The sequence below is a fragment of the Corylus avellana genome, chromosome 3 (genome assembly GCF_965113065.1).
Source record: "Corylus avellana chromosome 3, dhCorAvel1.hap1.2, whole genome shotgun sequence".
In the NCBI taxonomy this organism is placed as follows: Eukaryota; Viridiplantae; Streptophyta; class Magnoliopsida; order Fagales; family Betulaceae; genus Corylus; species Corylus avellana.
The window spans coordinates 30,536,762-30,556,237 of NC_142492.1; the positions used below are offsets into that span (position 1 = coordinate 30,536,762).

The 19,476-nt window shown below is 34.0% G+C and overlaps 2 protein-coding genes across 2 annotated transcripts; both read right to left on the reverse strand.

The window, feature by feature from the left end:
- Positions 1-1,723: 1,723 nt before the first annotated feature.
- AGL8 (AGAMOUS-like 8) lies at positions 1,724-6,430 on the reverse strand. Its single transcript, XM_059587365.2, has 8 exons — positions 6,104-6,430; positions 3,443-3,521; positions 3,277-3,341; positions 3,088-3,187; positions 2,955-2,996; positions 2,450-2,491; positions 2,198-2,310; positions 1,724-2,009 (listed from the first exon to the last, which is right to left on the reverse strand). Exons 1-8 carry the CDS (start codon positions 6,286-6,288, stop codon positions 1,904-1,906), a joined length of 732 nt encoding a protein of 243 aa, XP_059443348.1. The 5' UTR covers positions 6,289-6,430; the 3' UTR covers positions 1,724-1,903.
- Positions 6,431-15,988: 9,558 nt separating this feature from the next.
- Positions 15,989-18,954, reverse strand: LOC132176481 (protein NUCLEAR FUSION DEFECTIVE 4). Its single transcript, XM_059588706.2, has 2 exons — positions 18,483-18,954; positions 15,989-18,219 (listed from the first exon to the last, which is right to left on the reverse strand). Exons 1-2 carry the CDS (start codon positions 18,933-18,935, stop codon positions 17,041-17,043), a joined length of 1,632 nt encoding a protein of 543 aa, XP_059444689.2. The 5' UTR covers positions 18,936-18,954; the 3' UTR covers positions 15,989-17,040.
- Between the last annotated feature and the right edge of the window lie 522 nt (positions 18,955-19,476).

Genomic DNA, 19,476 nt, shown 5'->3' on the forward strand with positions numbered 1-19,476 from the left:
TACAATAAAATGTCCTATTTATAGTTTAATGAGACCAAGAATACAATAAATACATAATCAATATGTAACTTATGAGAATTATAAGAGTTACATAACCAATATGTAATATATGAGAATTATGAGAGTTACATAATCAATATGTAACTTATGAGAATCATGAGAGTTATATAATAAATATGTAACATATGAGAATTATGAGAGTAAATAAGACATTAATTTAATTCAAAACAACTATTTTACCTTCAAATGTCTTAATACGCTCCCACAAACCCAACGGTAGATCACGTACGTTGAGGTTTGGTCTTTAACATCAAAGGGACTAAAAAATGGCTACTATGGCCTATATTAGAACATCGGCTGATATGACTGAAACTTGAACTTCGGCAACTCTGACCAGCATTGGCTACTATGGCTAGAACATGAACATCAGCTTCTTTGGCCAACAACGGCGATTATGGCCGGGACTTGAACATCAGCGACTGTCTGACCGGTATATAAAATACTATTACAAATGTCACTTGTAACAGAATTGAGAATCCATAAAAAGACAAGATCATTGTATCTTTATCATTGAGGAAGGTCATTAGGTGAAATTGGCTTCATCAAGACGCTATCCACAAAACCCAGTTTGTTTTTGGCACATAAAGCGATAGCGATAGCACGAATCCAAGTGCGATAATTATCTCCGGACATAAGAGTTGCAACAAGCACCATTGTTGGACTATTTGAGTGATGAACATAATGAGGATCATTGAGTGACCCATGCGAATTATTGCTCTCAAATGAAAGAAATCGCTTTAGATGATGTTTCAACCATTGCAAAAATGAGCAAATGAATAAAAATGGCTAAGGAAAAATTGAGTTTAGAAAAATCATTGCCTGAGGCTCTGATACCATGTTAAAGTATATAAAAAATATAAAGAGAAAAAGTAAAGATGAAAGATATAGATTAAAGTGGTTCAGCCTATGGCCTACATCCACACGTCAAAGCCTTTTTTTGGCTACATCTTTCTTTCACTTGATTGAAATTGTACAATAAAATGGCCTATTTATAGTTGAATGAGGCCAATAATACAATAAGTATATAATCAATATGTAATCTATGAGAATTAGAAGAGTTACATATATAACCAATATGTAACCTATGAGAATTATGAGAGTTACATAATCAATATGTAACTTATGAGAATCATGAGAGTTAAATAATAAATAAGTAACATATGAGAATTAGAAGAGTAAATAATACATTAATTTAATTCAAAACAACTATTTTACCTTCAAATGTCTCAATATACTATCCTAATTAAATTAGGATCCTCTCCATTTCAAATGAACTGATAATATCTAGTTAGTTATAGTGGACGAGTATTGAATTTGGAGCCAAATTTCATTAATTAAAAGCCTTAATTCACCGCCTAAATTCGCCTAGGCAATAAACCAGCTCTAGTATGAACTCGTACAAAAGACAGAATCCTTAAAAGCAATAATATTGGTTTAGTCATAGGTTTAAGTTCCTATTCTTTGTTGGACAAAAAACACTCATTCCTCATATTCCATATTCCATATTCCTTAATAGATAAGGAATATCACATTCTTTGTACGTGTGATAAGGAAATCACTTAATTTCCTTCCAAATAAACAACTGATCATTCTGATAAGATATTTGAGGTAATTGTACAACAAAAATATTCATACATAATGACATAATTAAGGATCGGTTCTTATACCAAATTAGTTTGTAATTTAATTATTAGAGTAAGGAAATAGCTTATAATAATAGATACAAACATTTGGGGCTGTTCCACCACACGTCAGTACTATATTGGATATTGGGATCCACATCCCTATCAAGTTTCTATAGACAAAAAAATATTATATATTATATATTATATATATTGATATCTTATTGATTAAGATGGCGAAGCATCCAAGGCGGCAGGAGTGCATTGGCTCGATGAGGTGGAGTTCCTTCGTCCACTCTTTCATTGTCTCTTGCTTGATAAGACCCTCTGCAAATGCACATATTTTCACCAACTTGAGTTCTCTTTTGAATATTTTTTTCTTATATATGCCATTTTAGTCTTTCAAGCATGCAGGAATGTAGAACAAAGCATGTACATATACATATACATATACATATACATTAATTCAGATGAGAGCAGAAGCATGCAAACGAGAGAGAGAGAGAGTTACGTACCCAATGTTCAATGGCTGCAACGGCTGTGGAGGCTGGGCAGAGGCTGAATCGAGGGAATGACACTGCTGCTCCCACTGCGCCTGTTGGGCTAGTTCCTTTTCCTTTTCTTTCACCTAGTGTTGGCTCAAAATGTATCATGGAATATATACCTTTTTAAACTATTCAAGTTTTGCAGGAGCTAATTATTTACTTAGAATGGAATGAGATTCTTTTTTTTTTTTTTTTTTTTTTTGGTAAAAAGAAAATGTTTACCTTCTTTGCAAGCAAGTTGTTTTGATCCTGCAATGCTTTGTCCTGTCATGTAACGCTGTTAGGCAACCCCCATTAAGCAATATAAAGCTTGTTTGATCAAACCTTTTAGATGGAGTCTTTTGCATTTTGATTGAAAAAGTATTTTGAGAATATAGTTTTGAGTGTTTTGTAAGCCTTTTATTTTTGTAGCTGTGTTAATGCTTTTATTTTTTAACTAAAAAGCCAAAAAGCTACCCTAGAATACATTGTCGAGTGAGGTCTATAAAATTTTATGGCTCTCGACTAGTTTGTTTTTATTAAATTATTAATTAAATGATTAAATTCACTCGTTTGTATCAACTTAAGGTTTTGGACTGTGTGATTATTAAAATTTTATCCTATATATATTAAAGGACATGATCAACAAGAGGACCAAGCAAAGTTGACAATTGTTTACTATTTATATATAGGTAGATGGATTTCCACTTTATTACTGAAGACAAAACATGGGGTAGCTTGAGCTTACCTTTCTCTGCAGCTCTGAAATCGATTCGTACATAAGTTGGTTCTGGAAGTGAAAGATTTATGTATTTAATTAAAAATAATAATTAATGGATAAACTACAACACCAATAACATTTATTAGTAAAATGATTTTACCTTTCTTGACCTGATGTGTTTGAGTGCAGAATCAAGCTGTTGCTCCAAATTTTGAAGCTCTTTAAGACTCAAGGAATCCAGATCTTCTCCCACGAAATGCCTGTAAAGATCAATAATTAAGAAAGTAATATTTGGGTTTTGTTTCTTTCATTATACTAAGTATATAAATGGCTGCATTCAAGTTTGTACTTTTGATTTCTTTGTAAAACCTCAATCCTAGCCTTGAGCTTTGCATGTTCCAGAGTCCAGCTTCCCTATATATGAAAAGATTAATTAATGGTGTGTCAATAAACAAAAATTCCCTATAATAAGATTCTGGAATTTGAAATTTATTCAATCGATTGGTGGCATATACATTTTGTTCAAGATCATTTGCAAGAAGCTGCCTCTCAGCATATGAATATCTCTCATACCGTTCAAGGATCCTTTCCATACTGTTACAAAGAAAGAATGATAATCTATTAGAAAGGAGTTTGAAGTTATAAAACATAGAATTTTACTATATTATTCTTAAGAATAGCTTCGAGGAGTTTTAGAAGAAATCTATGCATGATGAAAACATCAACAACAGAAATAGAAAACAAAAGGAAAGCCTCATTAATGACTTTGGACTGTAATGTACGAATTAATTAGGCATTTATGAGCATCGAAAGAATTGAAAACCCTAGCATACTATTGGACTCAGATGCAACATATCCCACATGCATGCTATTGCATTATTTCTGTTAAATCTTACATTAGAAAGAGGAAAAAGAGAAGAGAAAATGGTGCTATTTAAACGTCCAATTTTTATGATTTCACACCATCTTCCTGCATGCGTGAGAGACAAGTGTAGAAATATCATTCCCTAAAGAAAAACCTCACAGCATGCAATAGTGTAATTCCACTCTTGATAACTTGAATAATATATATATTATAAAAGTGAAAGAACATGCAATAGTGTAATTCCACTCCTGATAAGTTGAAACACTTGAATAAATAATCTTTGTGATAAGTACGACATAATGCATCCTGAAGATTGAGCTCCTCGACAGCCAGACAAACCCCCAAGTAAACTACAGCTTCGCCTTTACAACATTAATCCTGATTGAGAAATACTACACGAATTTTCTTTTTTACACTTTTAATTGTTTATTTCTTAACATGAGTTGCAGAAAGAGAATTATGCGGATTAAAAAACACTGTAATAAAAAGCTAACGTAACAACTCTCACATTAAAGAGTAAGTACTTGAGAGAGTATAAAAAGGAATCTCAGTTCACGGATTTGAGTATTTGAGAGATGGCTGCCCCAAATTAGTGAGAGAACTTGGAAGGCCTTTTAGGTTACACCCACAGGAGTCATTTGACTTGGGCACATAATAAGATCATGTTACTATACCTACTAATCAAGTATATTCTGGGGACAATGGATTCTCCTTCTGAGTAGGTAAATCAGGTTTTACCACCTGTCATCCTAGGGAGATGCGTTAAGGAAGGAAATTTTACTGTTAAACAATATCCCCTCAAATCTGTTCCAACTCTAATACGTACGATATGACTATGTGTGTGTGTGTGTCAACTTTAATCCCAGTACCAAAGTAAACAAACCACAGTAGAAAACCTCAGTCCTGCCTTGATGCAATTGAAATTCGGTCTCCATGCTTGGAAGTGCCATTTGACAACTAAAAAGGATAATAAGTCTGTCAAAATGGGTACGATCCTCTCATTCCTTTTGTGTATAACCAATATATTTTTTATTTATTTAAAAGTTATTCTTTTACACATTTTTTTATTCATTTTCTAATAATAAATGTATAAATGTATCATTAAATTTATGAGGCCTATATATAAGTTTTACATATATAAAGGAATAACATAAACCGCGTCTCTTTTATATTAATATATATATGCTTTACTGTGATTATAGATGGTAGTAGCTCCATGATATGACCCTTAAAAGCTTTGGAATATGCTTAATCAGCCATTGCAAGAGTCCCAAGTGGAAGCTGTCATTTACTCAATAATCTAATTCGTAACCAAACAAGCTTTGGGATATATCATTAAGGGATAAGACTAACTATATATGATTGAGTCGCCATAAAATCAGAAAATTTAATCAAATCAACCTTTTAAACAAAGACTACATAATTAAATATTCAGGAACTAGGGTTTTTATTTTTTTATTTTTTCAGAGAATAGATTAAATTACAATTTTTAATTTTTTAATATATAATCAACTTTTTAAAGATATTATTAAAATATGCAATCTAATTTGAAAGAACTAGGGTTTATTTGTTCTTTTTATTATCACTGACATGCATCTTGAAGAGGGAGGAAAAGACTGAAATAGAATATATAATCATAGTTTTGCTCCTCATTTCTTCTCTCCCCCCTCTCCTATTTCTCTCACTGCTTCCACTGCTCAAATGCTCTTTTGTTTCTATTGGGCTGCTGAACATCATCTTTTCTTATTCTGGAAAACGACAACCTTTTATGTTACACATAAGATACCACTAGGTACGTCTGTTATCTCTTTGATTTCTTCTATATATATATATATATATATATATATATATATATTTAAACCCTACTAAATAACCTCATCAATCCATAAATAATCATACTATAGCTTATAAAATTTGAGAAAATATATATGCACAATAGTTTCATGGTAGAAAAACTTTGAAATATTACATTGACTGAACCTATTCTTATTTCTACATCGTGCAACTTCAAATAATAATGAAAAAAGATATCCTTTTACAATTCTCACCCACTGGCATTTATTTCTTTCCAGTTCCAGTGGGGACAAAGCACATATATTTGAGGCTCCTGTTAGTATACTTTACAGTAAGTCAATCACATGAAGACCCAGAAGCACCTGAAGGAGCCCTAGCAAAAGATGAAAAAGCACCCACCAAAAAAAAAAAAAAATGCAAGAGGAACAAAAACAAGCTTAATTCTCTCTACTCTTGAGCATTTCATCAAGCACCCAAAAAGACATAAAAGAAATACATATGTAATATATGGGCCTACCAAGAATCTGTAGAATACTCGAAGAGCTTCCCTTTGGTGGAGAAGACAATCAAGGCCACCTCAGCATCGCAAAGCACAGAGATCTCATGGGCTTTCTTCAGCAATCCAGACCTTCTCTTGGAGAAGGTGACTTGCCTGTTGATCTTGTTCTCGATCCTTTTCAGCTGAACCCTTCCTCTCCCCATAATTCCTTTGAGCTCTCTCTCTCTCTCTCTCTCTCTATCTGGGTGTGATCTTTTTCAGCTGATGTATTGTGTGAAAGCAAGCTTAATTTGTCAGCCACATACAGTGCAAGTGAGGAAGAAGATGGGTGCGTGTGTATTTATAGAAAAGTTGAAAACCAGTTGAACAAGTGGGGAGGGAGGGTAGGTTTGATGGGGGAGGGGGGGGAAAGGCGGGATTGGGAAACCAGAGCGGTTTCGTCAAAAACGTTGTCGAGTTGTGATTGGGTGGAGGCACTGTGCTGCACTCATTTTACTAGATTTGTCTCCATGTCTCCATCGCTTTTCTCTCTCTGTGTCTGGCGTTGGAAGCCACATGTATTGCCCATTGGGTCCCCTGACCATGTTCGTACGATGTTAATAGTGTGTTTTTGCGTTGTGGGGAGGGTGTACGGACGGGTGACTTTTTTTGTTTTGCTTTGCTTTGCTTGGCCTTCTTTTACATTACACTGTTGAAGTGCTCGGGAGCTTTAACTTTTTTGTACGTGTGTTTGAATGGTTTAAAAGTGTTTTTAATATTTAAAAAATTTGTTTGAAAAAAAAAATATTTGTTTGGTAAAAAAAATTTAAAGCGTTTTTAATGGTTAAAAAACTTAAAAATAGTTAAAATGCACTTTTGGTAAAAACTTAAAAATGAAACTTTTGCCCAAAAGCGTTTTTTGACTTAAAATTAGCTCTATTTTTCAAACGCAATCCCAAACAGGTTCTAACATTCAAAAAATTTGTTTGAAAAAAAAAAAGTACTCGTTTGGTAAAAAAATTAAAAGTGCTTTAAAAAGTCCAAAAAGTTTAAAAATGGTTAAAATGTACTTTTGACAAAAGCTTAAAAATAAAGATTTTGTCAAAAAAACATTTTTTTGACTTAAAAATTCTATTTTTCAAACACAACTCTAAACACTTTTTTTTTTAATTTATTTTTATTTATTTATTTGGTTTTGTGAAATATTAGGGACCAATATTTTCCTTTGACTGATGGATCAATTGTCACATACATGAGATCATTTGTCCGGGGGGGAAAAGATCATGCCTGCAGCTAACGTAGGAACTTGGAACTGCATGGAATCTAGCTGTTCCTTCATGTTGTGGGAGTGGGACCTAGTTGCCAGTTACGGGTTGTGGTCGACGTATATATGTATATATATATGTTACATTATAATATGTGAGTGTACCAAATGTGAAATACATGAAACCCTAATTAAGAAAAGATCATGGCCTCTAACGTAAGAACTAGCTAGGAACTGCATGGGATACCATGTGGGAAAAACAAAAACAAAACAAAAGGGGTTACATTACATTGGCTCTGTTTGTCATTCGCCTTAAAAAAGGAAGTCACATGCAACTGTAACAGATCTGATTGATGTGGAAAAAAAAAAAAAAAAATAAGAATATTTTGTATGATAAAGTGAAATTTTTTTGTTTTATAATAATTTTTTTATTTGAATAATAATAAAAAGTAATTGATGTGATGTAAAAAGTAAGAATATCAAAAGTTAATTTTAAGATGAATAGTATAAGGTCTTTTTTTTTTTTTTTTTTTTTTTTTTTTGCCATTTGCAAACGGAGCCAATGAATTAGGGGATGTCTTATATGTAAATTTAACGTCTCATCAAACGTCTTGTACATCAAGATCAGTAATAGTACTCTAATTTGAAAATCCTTAACTATCAAATTTTACTCGCTACAGAAAATATCACCTCGAGTTGCTAGCTATATATAAAATTTTATTCACTACAAAAAAATTTGAAGTGAATGGTTGGTGCAAAAAAGACAGGTTACCCAAAAATGGTAAGATTTGTTGGTTAGTCTTTCTTCCTAAAACGTGCATCATTGTCGGTGGGTATTTGGACCCTATTTGAGCAATAATATATAGTTGAAAATAGCACTAATACTTGAGGGGGGAGTCTAGATTAGTCTTGCCTTTACTTGGGGATTAATTAGCTAGATATCCTATCATGCTCACTCCTGTTTTCAGTTCTTTTGCGTGAGTTGTCACCTTGTCTAACCACTCCTCACCAGTCATCACAAACAAATTGGTATTTATCAATCACATCCTTACCTCTTTAATTATGTACCGAAACATCGGAAGTGAGAAGTTAGAATTGAGAATGACAATTCTTAAAATAATTCTTGGTAATTCCCGACTCCGCCTCGTGAAACCCGAAAGCTTGTGGAAACTATATATGAGTTTCGGATATTCATCTTCGGTTGATACGGATTGTCCATCTAACCACTAAGATGCGGTACAATTCATCTTCGATAGGTATAAAATTTCTTAATAGGTTACATACACTACAAAAAAAAGGTCGTTTCTTCACGTGTCAAACAGTAACATTTTTTTGGCACGTCAGTAAATGCTGACGTGTTAAAAGTAGCACGTCAGCAAATTATTTACTGACGTGTTAAAATGTACACGTCAATATTTACTGACGTGTTGAAAACAACACGTTAGTATTTACTGACGTGTTACTTTGGCACGTCAGTAAATTTGAACCAAATTTAATTGTGACATCATTTTAAAATTAATAAATAATTGGCTGATTATTTACTGACGTGTCAAATACTGACACGTCAATAAATATTGACGTGTCAAATTGACACGTCAGCAATTGTTGACGTGTCAAATTGACACGTCAAGATTTATTGACGTGTCAAATTGACACGTCAAGATTTAATGACGTGTCAAATTGACACGTCAATAAATCTTGACGTGTCAATTTGACACGTCAACAATTGCTGACGTGTCAAAGAGACACGTCAGTAAATATAATATATATATATATATTATATATATATATATATATATATATATATATATATATATATATGATTGATCCCAACATTATCAGATTAATTTAATATTGTACAATATGATTGAATTCCAATTAACATTCAATAAAATTAATTTTTAGAAAAGAAACACCGGCCAGTACTTTAATATATATATATACTTCTCTTTTATAACACGTACCGTAACCCATGCCATTTGAACATTCAAAATTAAAAAAAAAATAAGAAAATTCCCAACTGTTAGCCATGTTTTACTCGAGATACCGTATATATATATATAGCAAAACCATGCAAAAGGATATATATATAACATGGCTATTTAACGTGCATGCATGGTTCAAATTAGACTAAAGGATATATATATATAACATGCATTTTTCTCGATCTCATTCATTTAATTATGAGATACCAAATTTGGTATTTCATTAATTAAAATAATTAAAGTAACAATATTGGTGATAGATGATATTAAAGTTTTGACAAACACACACACACACACACACACATATATATATATATATATATATATATATATAAATCATGCACGCTATATATTATTTAGGTTTGAGCCATGCACGTTAAAATGAAATTGTTGTTTGTAAGAGTAACTGCACTATTCACGTACATAAAATAAAACCAAATACATGAGAACTCAAATGAAATACAAAAGAGGAAAACATAAATTATATTAGTATTAATATAATTAATGCTATATTAATTATAAACATATAAACGTACATGTATATATATACATACAAAACAGACAAATATTAGTTATATTAGTATTAATATATATAATTAATACTATAACATATATATAAACATATTTATATATATACATATATTAAATAATTCCTGACGGGCCACTTAGGCACGTCAGGAATTACTGACGTGCCACATGTGGCGCGTCAGTAATTCCTGACGTGCCTATGTGGCACGTCAGGAACGTGCGTTGGGAAGGCCAGCGCCTGCTGGCCGTCCCATCGCACGCATACACAGTTGTTTTAATCATCATTTTTTTTTCTTTTGTTTTTTTTGTTTTCCCTGATATTTTCTCTCTTTCCCCTGCTATTCCATTATCGCACGCACGCAGCACACTTCTCTTCTCCCGCGCGCCATCCCTGCAGGTATGGTTCTTCTTCATTTTCTTCTATCTCCTCCCTCACTCTTCCTCATTTTCTTCTAGCTCCTCCTTCATTTTCTCTGTGATAAGCTTAATTTATCTCTCTGCAGCAGCAACGTAGCACTCTCTCTCCTAGCTAGCTCTCTCCGGCGGCCACGTCCACTTCGCCGTTGCCGTCTCCGGCGATTCTCCGGCCAATCTGCTCCGCCAATCTCCACCATCTCTCCTGCAGGTATATATATATATATATATATATATATATATATATATATGTATATATATATATATTGTTTTATTTTATAACTATAAATATTGATTTATTTTATATATAATATTGTTTTAATATTGCAGAATATTGTTTTATTGCATAATATTGTGTTGTTTTATAAATTTGATGTTTTATTCTGTCATATATTTCAATAATGCACTGGATTGAGTATTTGTGAGCATCTAATTGAGCTGAAATTTTTTTTCTTTTTAGGAATATCTAATAATTAATTACTTATTGTACGTTGGATATGCACATGCATGCAAAATGATGTTTCTCATGCTAGCTAGGTTTTTGTTTGAAAATATAATTGCTAAAGGTTGGCTTATTAGTAAAGAATTTATAAAACATTATATGAATTTTAATCTATCATTCATTTCAATATCGTTTGACCTTCTAATTAATTAGTACGTGTAGTGCGTGGTGATATATAATATTTATAGAGATTTAGTTTAAGACTTTGTTTAATTAATATTCAACGTTAATGAGTTTTTTAATATTCTTTTAACCATAAACGTTATGGATTAATTTGTAAGTTATAAAGTCACACAACGCGAGGATTCAATCCGAATTACATGGATTTAACGGGAAAAAGAGTTGGCAAAAGTGCAAACCTTGTCAAACTTAAATAGACGTGCTATATTGAATAAGTAAAAAGTCATGACTTTGTTTTTTAGACTATTTTTTCGCACTTTTGTTTTGAGTTTTTTTAACAAATCTAATCATAATTAAACACATAACCTAAAACACTTGCAAAATATATTCAATTTGATTCTTACTTTATTCTATCCTACATATATTATTTTTTCAAACAAAAAAAAAAAACCATACAAAACGGATAAAATTTTGGTTAATTTGAGGAACTTATATAGCTTGTTCTTGTTGAAATATAACGCATTAAAATTTATATTACCTAAAAACTAGTTGGAATTTTGTTAAAATTGTGATTAATATGAAAGAAATTAATCTAATGTGTCAATAACCCAAGAAACGTCCGAACCAAAAATATATATTACCAAAACATTTGCCATATTTGCAATACACTCAAAATTCCTTTAACCTTTATATATATCATATACAAAATAAATAAATACACCAAACAAAAGAGTTGTATGACCCATGCATGTCATCACCTACTAATTCATGCCAAAGGCTAACGACATTTAAGCTATATTTATTGTATTTAGGGTCCTCGTAATGAACCTAGCTCGGTAGATGTACTAGAACAACCTTATAAGTTATAAGCTAGCTATAATTAATTTGTTTAGGGTCCCCACCAAAGAAAATGCTTAAATTTTGGATCAAGTATTTTTTTTTTATTTGGTTTTTGTAGATTAATTATAATAGATAAGGGTTATAAATACACCCTTCAGTACGGTTGAATGTAGATACGCATGAATATGTATATATTTTTGGACATAAACAATTTAACCCTATACGAGAATGTATAGGTTTATATTTCTAATGTGGTTCAAATATTTAGGTATCGGTTTATGTTTATATACATGCATGTGCTTGAAAGTATGTATACAATTTGTAAGTCTTATGTATTTATTCCTAACTCATGTACGTAGATAAAAATGGACAAGAGTTGGATGACAAAGTCTAGGGGTACGAGGGAATACAGAGACGGGTGTAGAATGTTTGTGGAGTTTGCAGTTAGTAACTGTAGAACCCTTGATGGATTCATCTATTGCCCTTGTAAGGTTTATCGGTTTTTGACACGTCAGGAATTCCTGACGTGTCAGTTTTGACACGTCAGTAATTTCCTGACGTGTCAGTTTTTGACACGTCAGGAAATTACTGACGTGTCAATTTTGACACGTCAGGAAATTCTTGACGTGTCAAAAACTGACACGTCAGGAAATTATTGACGTGTCAAAAATTGACACGTCAGTAATTTCTTGACGTGTCAGTTTTTGACACGTGAGGAATTTCCTGATGTGTCAATTTTCACACGTCAGAAGATTTACTCACGTGTGAAAATTCAGCACGTCAGTAATTCCTGACGTGTCAATTTCGACACGTCAGGAATTCCGATTTCCTGACACCCACATTCTTCACGACCGAAACACGTCAGGAAAGCCCCGTCAGCAAGATTTACTGACGTGTCAGGTCGTCTGACACGTCAGTAACCATGGGTCAGCAAAAAATGTGTTTTTTGTAGTGATACAATCAATGAATAAGCATAACCTATTTTCGGTTAGTACGAACTGTCTACCTAAATTATACTAAAGTAGGGTGTAGTACAATCCGTTTTCTCTAGGCATGGCTTATCTAATCCTATTGATCATGTGTTAGTTAAAACCGTTGTATAACAATCATTCATATAATTAGGGATAGGCAGATTAACCGATTACCGACTTTAACCGAACCAATATAATCGTAACCGATAGTTATCGGTCGGTTAAAAATATTTTATCGAAAAACCGATATGACTGATATGACCGATAAGCTATTTTAATTTTTAATTTTTTAGAATTTTATATTTATTATTGTAGTGGATCAATAAAAAAAAAAAAAGAGCTTCAATAAGGTATTTTAACAAAAAATATACTCTAAAATAACTAATTTTTAATAAGCTATTTTAGACTTTAGCCCAACAAAACGTATTTGGACCTCCAAAATAATTAATTTTTGGTCCAATTAACAACCAGTAAAAGCCCAATAAAAAGCCCACAAAAGCCCAAACCGATTTAACCGACCGGTTAACCGATTACCAATATGACCGATAATTTTCGGTTAACACTTCTTATCGGTCGGTAATCGGTTAGGATTTGGTTAACCGATAGCTTATCGGTTAACCGACCGATAAGCCCATTAACCGGTCCTAACCGACCGATACCCAGCCCTACATATAATCACAGAAAATATGAAGAATTGAGTTCAATTAATATAAAAAACTTTATAAGACAAGATAAGAATTTTATAATAATTGAATATAAACATTAAGATCAATTCTTACAATTATACAACCATCATGCATATCAAAAAACCTAAATTAAAATACAATTAAATCGTTGTTACTTGGAAATGGCTACATCAATGCCCTATTATGAATTTAGTTGCTCATTTAGTGTTGGGATGACCTCCTACCATGATCTTCTCCTCTTCAACTTGTCAAGCCTCCAAGAAGATAATTTCTGTCTAAAACTAAGCACACATCTCATCAAGGTTTAGATGCCTATTTATAGAGTGTAAAACAAACCCTAGAAGCCTTAGGAATCCCAAAAAAATCGTAATTCAATCTCCTAGTTAATTTAGGGAGCAACCCTAGTACAAATCGGAATAAAATTTGTCCAGATTTGTCTTTTTATATAGCGGGATGATTTTGCCATAACAAATGTCCAAATTAGGAAAATCTTATTTCCTAACGATTTGTACTATTTTGAATTAGCTTTCCAATCCGATACTTGAGCAAAAAGTTATGGTCAAAATACTAAGACATGTGCAGAATCCAAATCTGAATCCAATTCAATTTTAACTCCAATTAGAGAAATTCTAATTTAATCATTTCCTTTATTTGATTAAATTTAACCACATCATATATGCTCTCTATTATGATTGGTTAGGCTTAATCACATCTTTTAGGTCTTCTCAAAATGTGCTATAAGCCCAAAATCAATAGAATTAATTGCATCTTTCCTTAAGAACCTGAAAACACAAAAATATACAAAATCAAATAAATAACAGTGTTAAGGAATTAACATATGTGAGTTAAGTGGCTTGAATGTGCAACATTTGGCACTTATTAACAACATTAATGGAGAAAACAAACCTGGATAGAGATCATGTATCTTGATGGAGTGAGGTTCGAGTGCACAGGGCTTACGCTTGAACCTATGAAGCTGACTCATCTTGTCAAAATATATGGGATCCCCCAAGTCAACGAAATCCACATCCTTGATGTGCTCAGTGTTCTCTGACCCTTAAGTTTAAATTTGAAGCATCAATCTTTTCTTCTTTTGGAACAAAGAGAATAAATTTTACCTATAGAAATATAATTCATAATGTTCGCAAATCGAGGTAGATCACTCTAAGTATTCTCAAATAGTTCCTTATCTAGAAGGAAATCATGAATTGGAATAAAATGAGGAGAATACTCGGGGAATTTTTCTACCTCAGTGGTCTCTTTTTGCTCTTCCAGACTACTCTCCTAGCCTCTTGGTAAGTCATAAGCAATAATGACCAGGAGAGTGTCATCTGTCCCAAAAAATGAAGATTTCAGATTACCTAGAATAGGGGCTCAGGGCTCATATGGCTTCTCGAGAATAGGAGTGGTTGATGAAGGAGCCTCAGTGTTCACTTTCTTGCCTTTTGCTCAATGAAGATCCTGTGAGGCCTTAATTGCTCCTCCTTCCTCTCTTCCACGTGATTTTCGACCACTTCTCCACTCCTCCGTGTGGTGATAGTTTGCTCATGATAAGAAGTACTCACATCCACCAGCAATGGCGCCAAAAATTGATATGGTCTTTTTATGTGCAAAAATATCAATAATAAAAATAAGCACTCGCAATAAAATGAATCATTAAGGAATAGGGCTATATTGAGGGTGTCGAACCTCAAAGACTGTACAAGCGTTGTGGACTCATGTGGGTCCCACACAAATTCAATGTTGGATCTTTTTTCTTTCGTTTCTTACAACAAATAATTACAAAACAATCTTCAACCTAGTGAGGCATAAAATCTACGAATATATTTGGGAACTGCATGGAGTACAATCACTTTTATTATAATCACTTTAGAAATTTTAAATTTAATTGTTTAGTGGTTAATGTAATAAGTGTCACGTGTATTTACGAACTGATGTGACAATCTCATATTAGCCGCAATCAAATTTAATTGTCTAATAATTGGTGTGGCAAATGATACGTAAACTATCACGTCAATTTGTAATACACTTATAATAAAAGTAATAGCACGTACCCTACCCCTACTAGCACGAATAGATTTAACTTCATTATGTCAATACAACCATATTTATGCATCAATGCATGGTTATGTAATTTTAATAATATATTAAAACTTAAAATCCCTTTATAATTTTAATAAGTCTAGAAGTATTCTTCGTCCTCTCAAACCTCTATGAAATTGTGGGCAATCTCGTCTACATAAATTTGAGGTGTGTCTAGCAAAGGGCTTGAAAAAGGAAGTTGACCGTAACTGTAAGAGATTTGATTGATGTGAGAGAATAAGTAAAAATGTTTTGTATAAAAAAGTAAAAAAAATTGTTTTGTAGTTATTTTTTTATTTGAATAGTAGTAAAAAGTAAGAATGTTGAAATTGATTTTGTGAGAAATTTTTTAGGTTTTTGGGTCCTGTTCGGCCCACTCCTTGTTTTTTATTGTTTATTCTTGGTGCTTACATGGCTTAATCCAGGCCGTTTATTTTGAATGAACGGCCTGAATGGAAGGAATTGTAAGCTTGCAATTCTAAGGAATTGCATAGACTTAATCCACGATGCATTAATTTCCCCAGAAATCATACACTAGTTTGCATATAACCCTTCAACCTTTGGTTCTCAGTAGCCCTTCAGTCTTTCCTTCACTTTTTGAAGAAGCAAAACGCGAGCATGATAACAGGTAAATAATGGGGTATGCACAAATCAGAAACATAAAAAATGTAGCTTTAAACATTCAATCTTAGAAACTATACATTATATATTTAAGCAATTTGGGAAGCATGAAAAAATGAGTACTAAGCGAAACAAATAAACAATACTAGATTTATAAAAGAACAGACTCGCCTGGTTTCTTCACCCCCTTGGCTTCTTTTGATGCCTTCATCATGACCCAAACAATCAGTGCATTCATCATGTTTCACATGCTTGGTGGTTTCTATCCTGTTTTTCTCATAAGTTGGTTTTCCAACTCGGCAACTTCAACCAATGTGAGTTCTGAAATTTCATCTACGAGCCCAGAGACACGCTCAGTTGGAGGAGGCAAACTCGGTTGTAATTCTAGATTTACAAGGTATCGTTTTATAAATCATCTCTCCTTTGTTGTTTTGGGGATTCATGTTAGGTTGATTTTTTATTGAAAGACTATCATATAAACCTAGAGATGGCCTCAATTTTAAGAATAAGGGATTTACCATCTGGAAAACCCCTTGCTTCCCTTGTGGTATATCACTAAATCCCAAAATCCCATTGACCTAATTAATGAGTTCCCTCAAAGTTTCTGTTGACCTGCAAAGAAAGAGGAGTATTCTTTGATCTATTTTCACTTCTACCTATGAAGCCCTCCTATGAAATGCTTTTTTGCCCAGAGCTGATCCTAGCATTCAGATAGGATATTTCACTATGAATATACATTTCAACAAGAGGAATTACCCATTGATTTGAAGGACAGATGAAAATGACAGAGTTGACTTCCTCTTCTCCCTAGATAGTGTAGGTAAGCTTTCACACAGACAAATAGAGAAGACAGTGATAAACATATGTCGTAAGAAGCAGCTCGAGAGAGAGCATTTCGGCATTTACCTCACTGAACAGAAAAACCTTCATGAGACCGTCAGAGTAATTGGCAGTCTCAACACTTCACTCCCTCAGAGAATTTAGCAGTCTTCTGTGTATAACCTGAATATAGAAACTTCTGGTCCGAAAGTACAACCCCATGGCAGCAAGAGACCCCAAAAGGGTAGCAGATGCCATGATAACAAAAGATAGCACGAAGCAGTGAGTTCCAGTGCATGTGTGGCCTTCTGCTGATGCTTCCTTGTCATAAATATACCCAATAACACTCACAGAAAATATATAAGATCCAACAGGACTTGCTATGGTAATTGTATTGAATATGGTACCCATATGTACCACACCAAATATCTCGGAAGTGATTGTAGGCATTAAGGACCATTGTGAACCATAACAAACACCAACCAATACTGAACCAGCATACAGAGCACCAGGCAAACCAGAAGCAATCACCACATGACCAATGCTCATGGTTGCTTGAGTGATGACCATGAACAATGGCCTTGCCCATCCTCTCGCATGTAGGAAATAATCTGATACATAGCCAGCTCCAAAACGGCCAAGAAAATTCCAGATGCTCCACAAAGAGACCAAAGTACTTATCTCGAACCTGGTATAACCAAGAGATCCTCCTATCTGGGAGATGTTATTCACTGTGGCAAGTCCTGAGCCCATACCACATGCCATGGCAAGAAACAAAAGCCAGAAGTCTATGGTGTGCATGGCTTGCAACAGATTCACATTTTCTTCTGCTTGCAAAGTCCTATTATCCTTACTATCCATCTCTTGACCAGTAATGCTGCTGGGCAAATGGTGATACCCAGCAGAATCATGTCTCACATGTATCTTCTCAGCATCCAGTCGGTTGGGATCATCCATTAGTTGCTCCCCCTCCCTATCAGAATCCCTTTCATGGGCTCTAATTGCTATGCAAAAAGGTGAGGCAAGCAACAGCATGAGCAGGACAAATGTGACAACACGTACCCACAATTGAAAAGTAAGAACATTCTCTAATATTATAACGACCATAAGATAAGCAACGACAACCAGAGCAATCAACGAGAAACAATCCAGGTGCTTCTTTTCATGCCCTACATTCGTGTTGTGAATTCTCACAAACCACATGAGCAGCAAAGTATTGACAGTAGGCAAAAGAGCCAGCATCAGAAGATAGGATGCAGGCTCGTTGTTGAATATTGTCTCATATACCTGAACTAAAATGGCTCCACTCAAACCAAGAAATCCCTAGCAACAGAAAAGATAAATTTCAGGATCCATACTTAATCATGACAATCAAATGAATAAATACCAAGCTCAAACAGTAGCAAGGACCAATCCCACTACCAAAAAACCCCCAATTCTTATATCAATGAACACAAATTTTGCTTCTCAGACATATTCTATAGACATCTACTAAATTATCAACGACACAAACTCTGATCATCACGAAAAAAGCATAAACCTCACACCATTCAAAAGCTTTCACACTAAAAATAAAATAAACGTACCTTCATAATTCCAACTATAGTGCCACTGTAATTAGGAAAGTTGCGTACACCAGTGACCACATTGCAAGTGTTAAAGAAGGGCGAGGCGTGGGCCGCAACCAACATGAAGAAGCACATGGCCGGAACTGGCGGCCGGGGTATCAGTCCGACGACGGAGGCCCACATGAGGAAGAAGCCCAGGAAGCTCTGGGCAGCGCCCGCCAGGAGGACCACCCAAGGCCCAGAACGGCGGCGCCGATCCCCTGCGGTGGCGGAGTAGAGGAGACCGGCGAGGACGCCGACATTGGCCCCGATGTCCTTGAAGACGGACACGGTGTCGAGCGTGGATTGGTCGTAGCCCTGGCTTGATTTGAGCGCCGAGGAGTAGATGGAGAAGGTGTAGAGGGAGCCGCTGGTGCACTGAATCCATATGCTGGCTACGGTGGAGACCCATTTGGTGTCGAGCTGATCCATTTCTTGTCGGTTGATTCAATTTCAAGGATTTTTATTTTTAATTTCTTTTTATTTTATTTTTAAAGTAATTTCAAGGATTTGTTCGATTGGTCAAATGCTTGTAGTCCACAGGTGTCAACCCTTAGTCAAAGCATGGGCATATAGCATGCAGCCCATTAATAAGGCCCATGTAAATTACATTAAATTAATTGGTTCACAAGTTCATTAAGCATGAGTAATTATAATTGAATCATTTTTTCAAAATATTCTAAAGGAAGTGCTTTCTCCTGACTTGGCCAAGTAAGGAGTCAATTTTATGTAAAGCAAGTAATAGCCTAAACTCAGGAAAAAAAAAAAAAAGAGATGTCCCTAGGATAGGTGAAAGTTCCATTGTTTATAACATGGTATATATAAGATGAGTGCTGCCCCTAACGACCAACGACATCCAAACCATTCCTTCAAAACTGATATAGCTTTTAAAATTATTAGATTAAAATTTGATAATGATTTTTCATAAATTCAATAGTAATATTAAAGCAACATCAATTTTGAAAGAAAAATG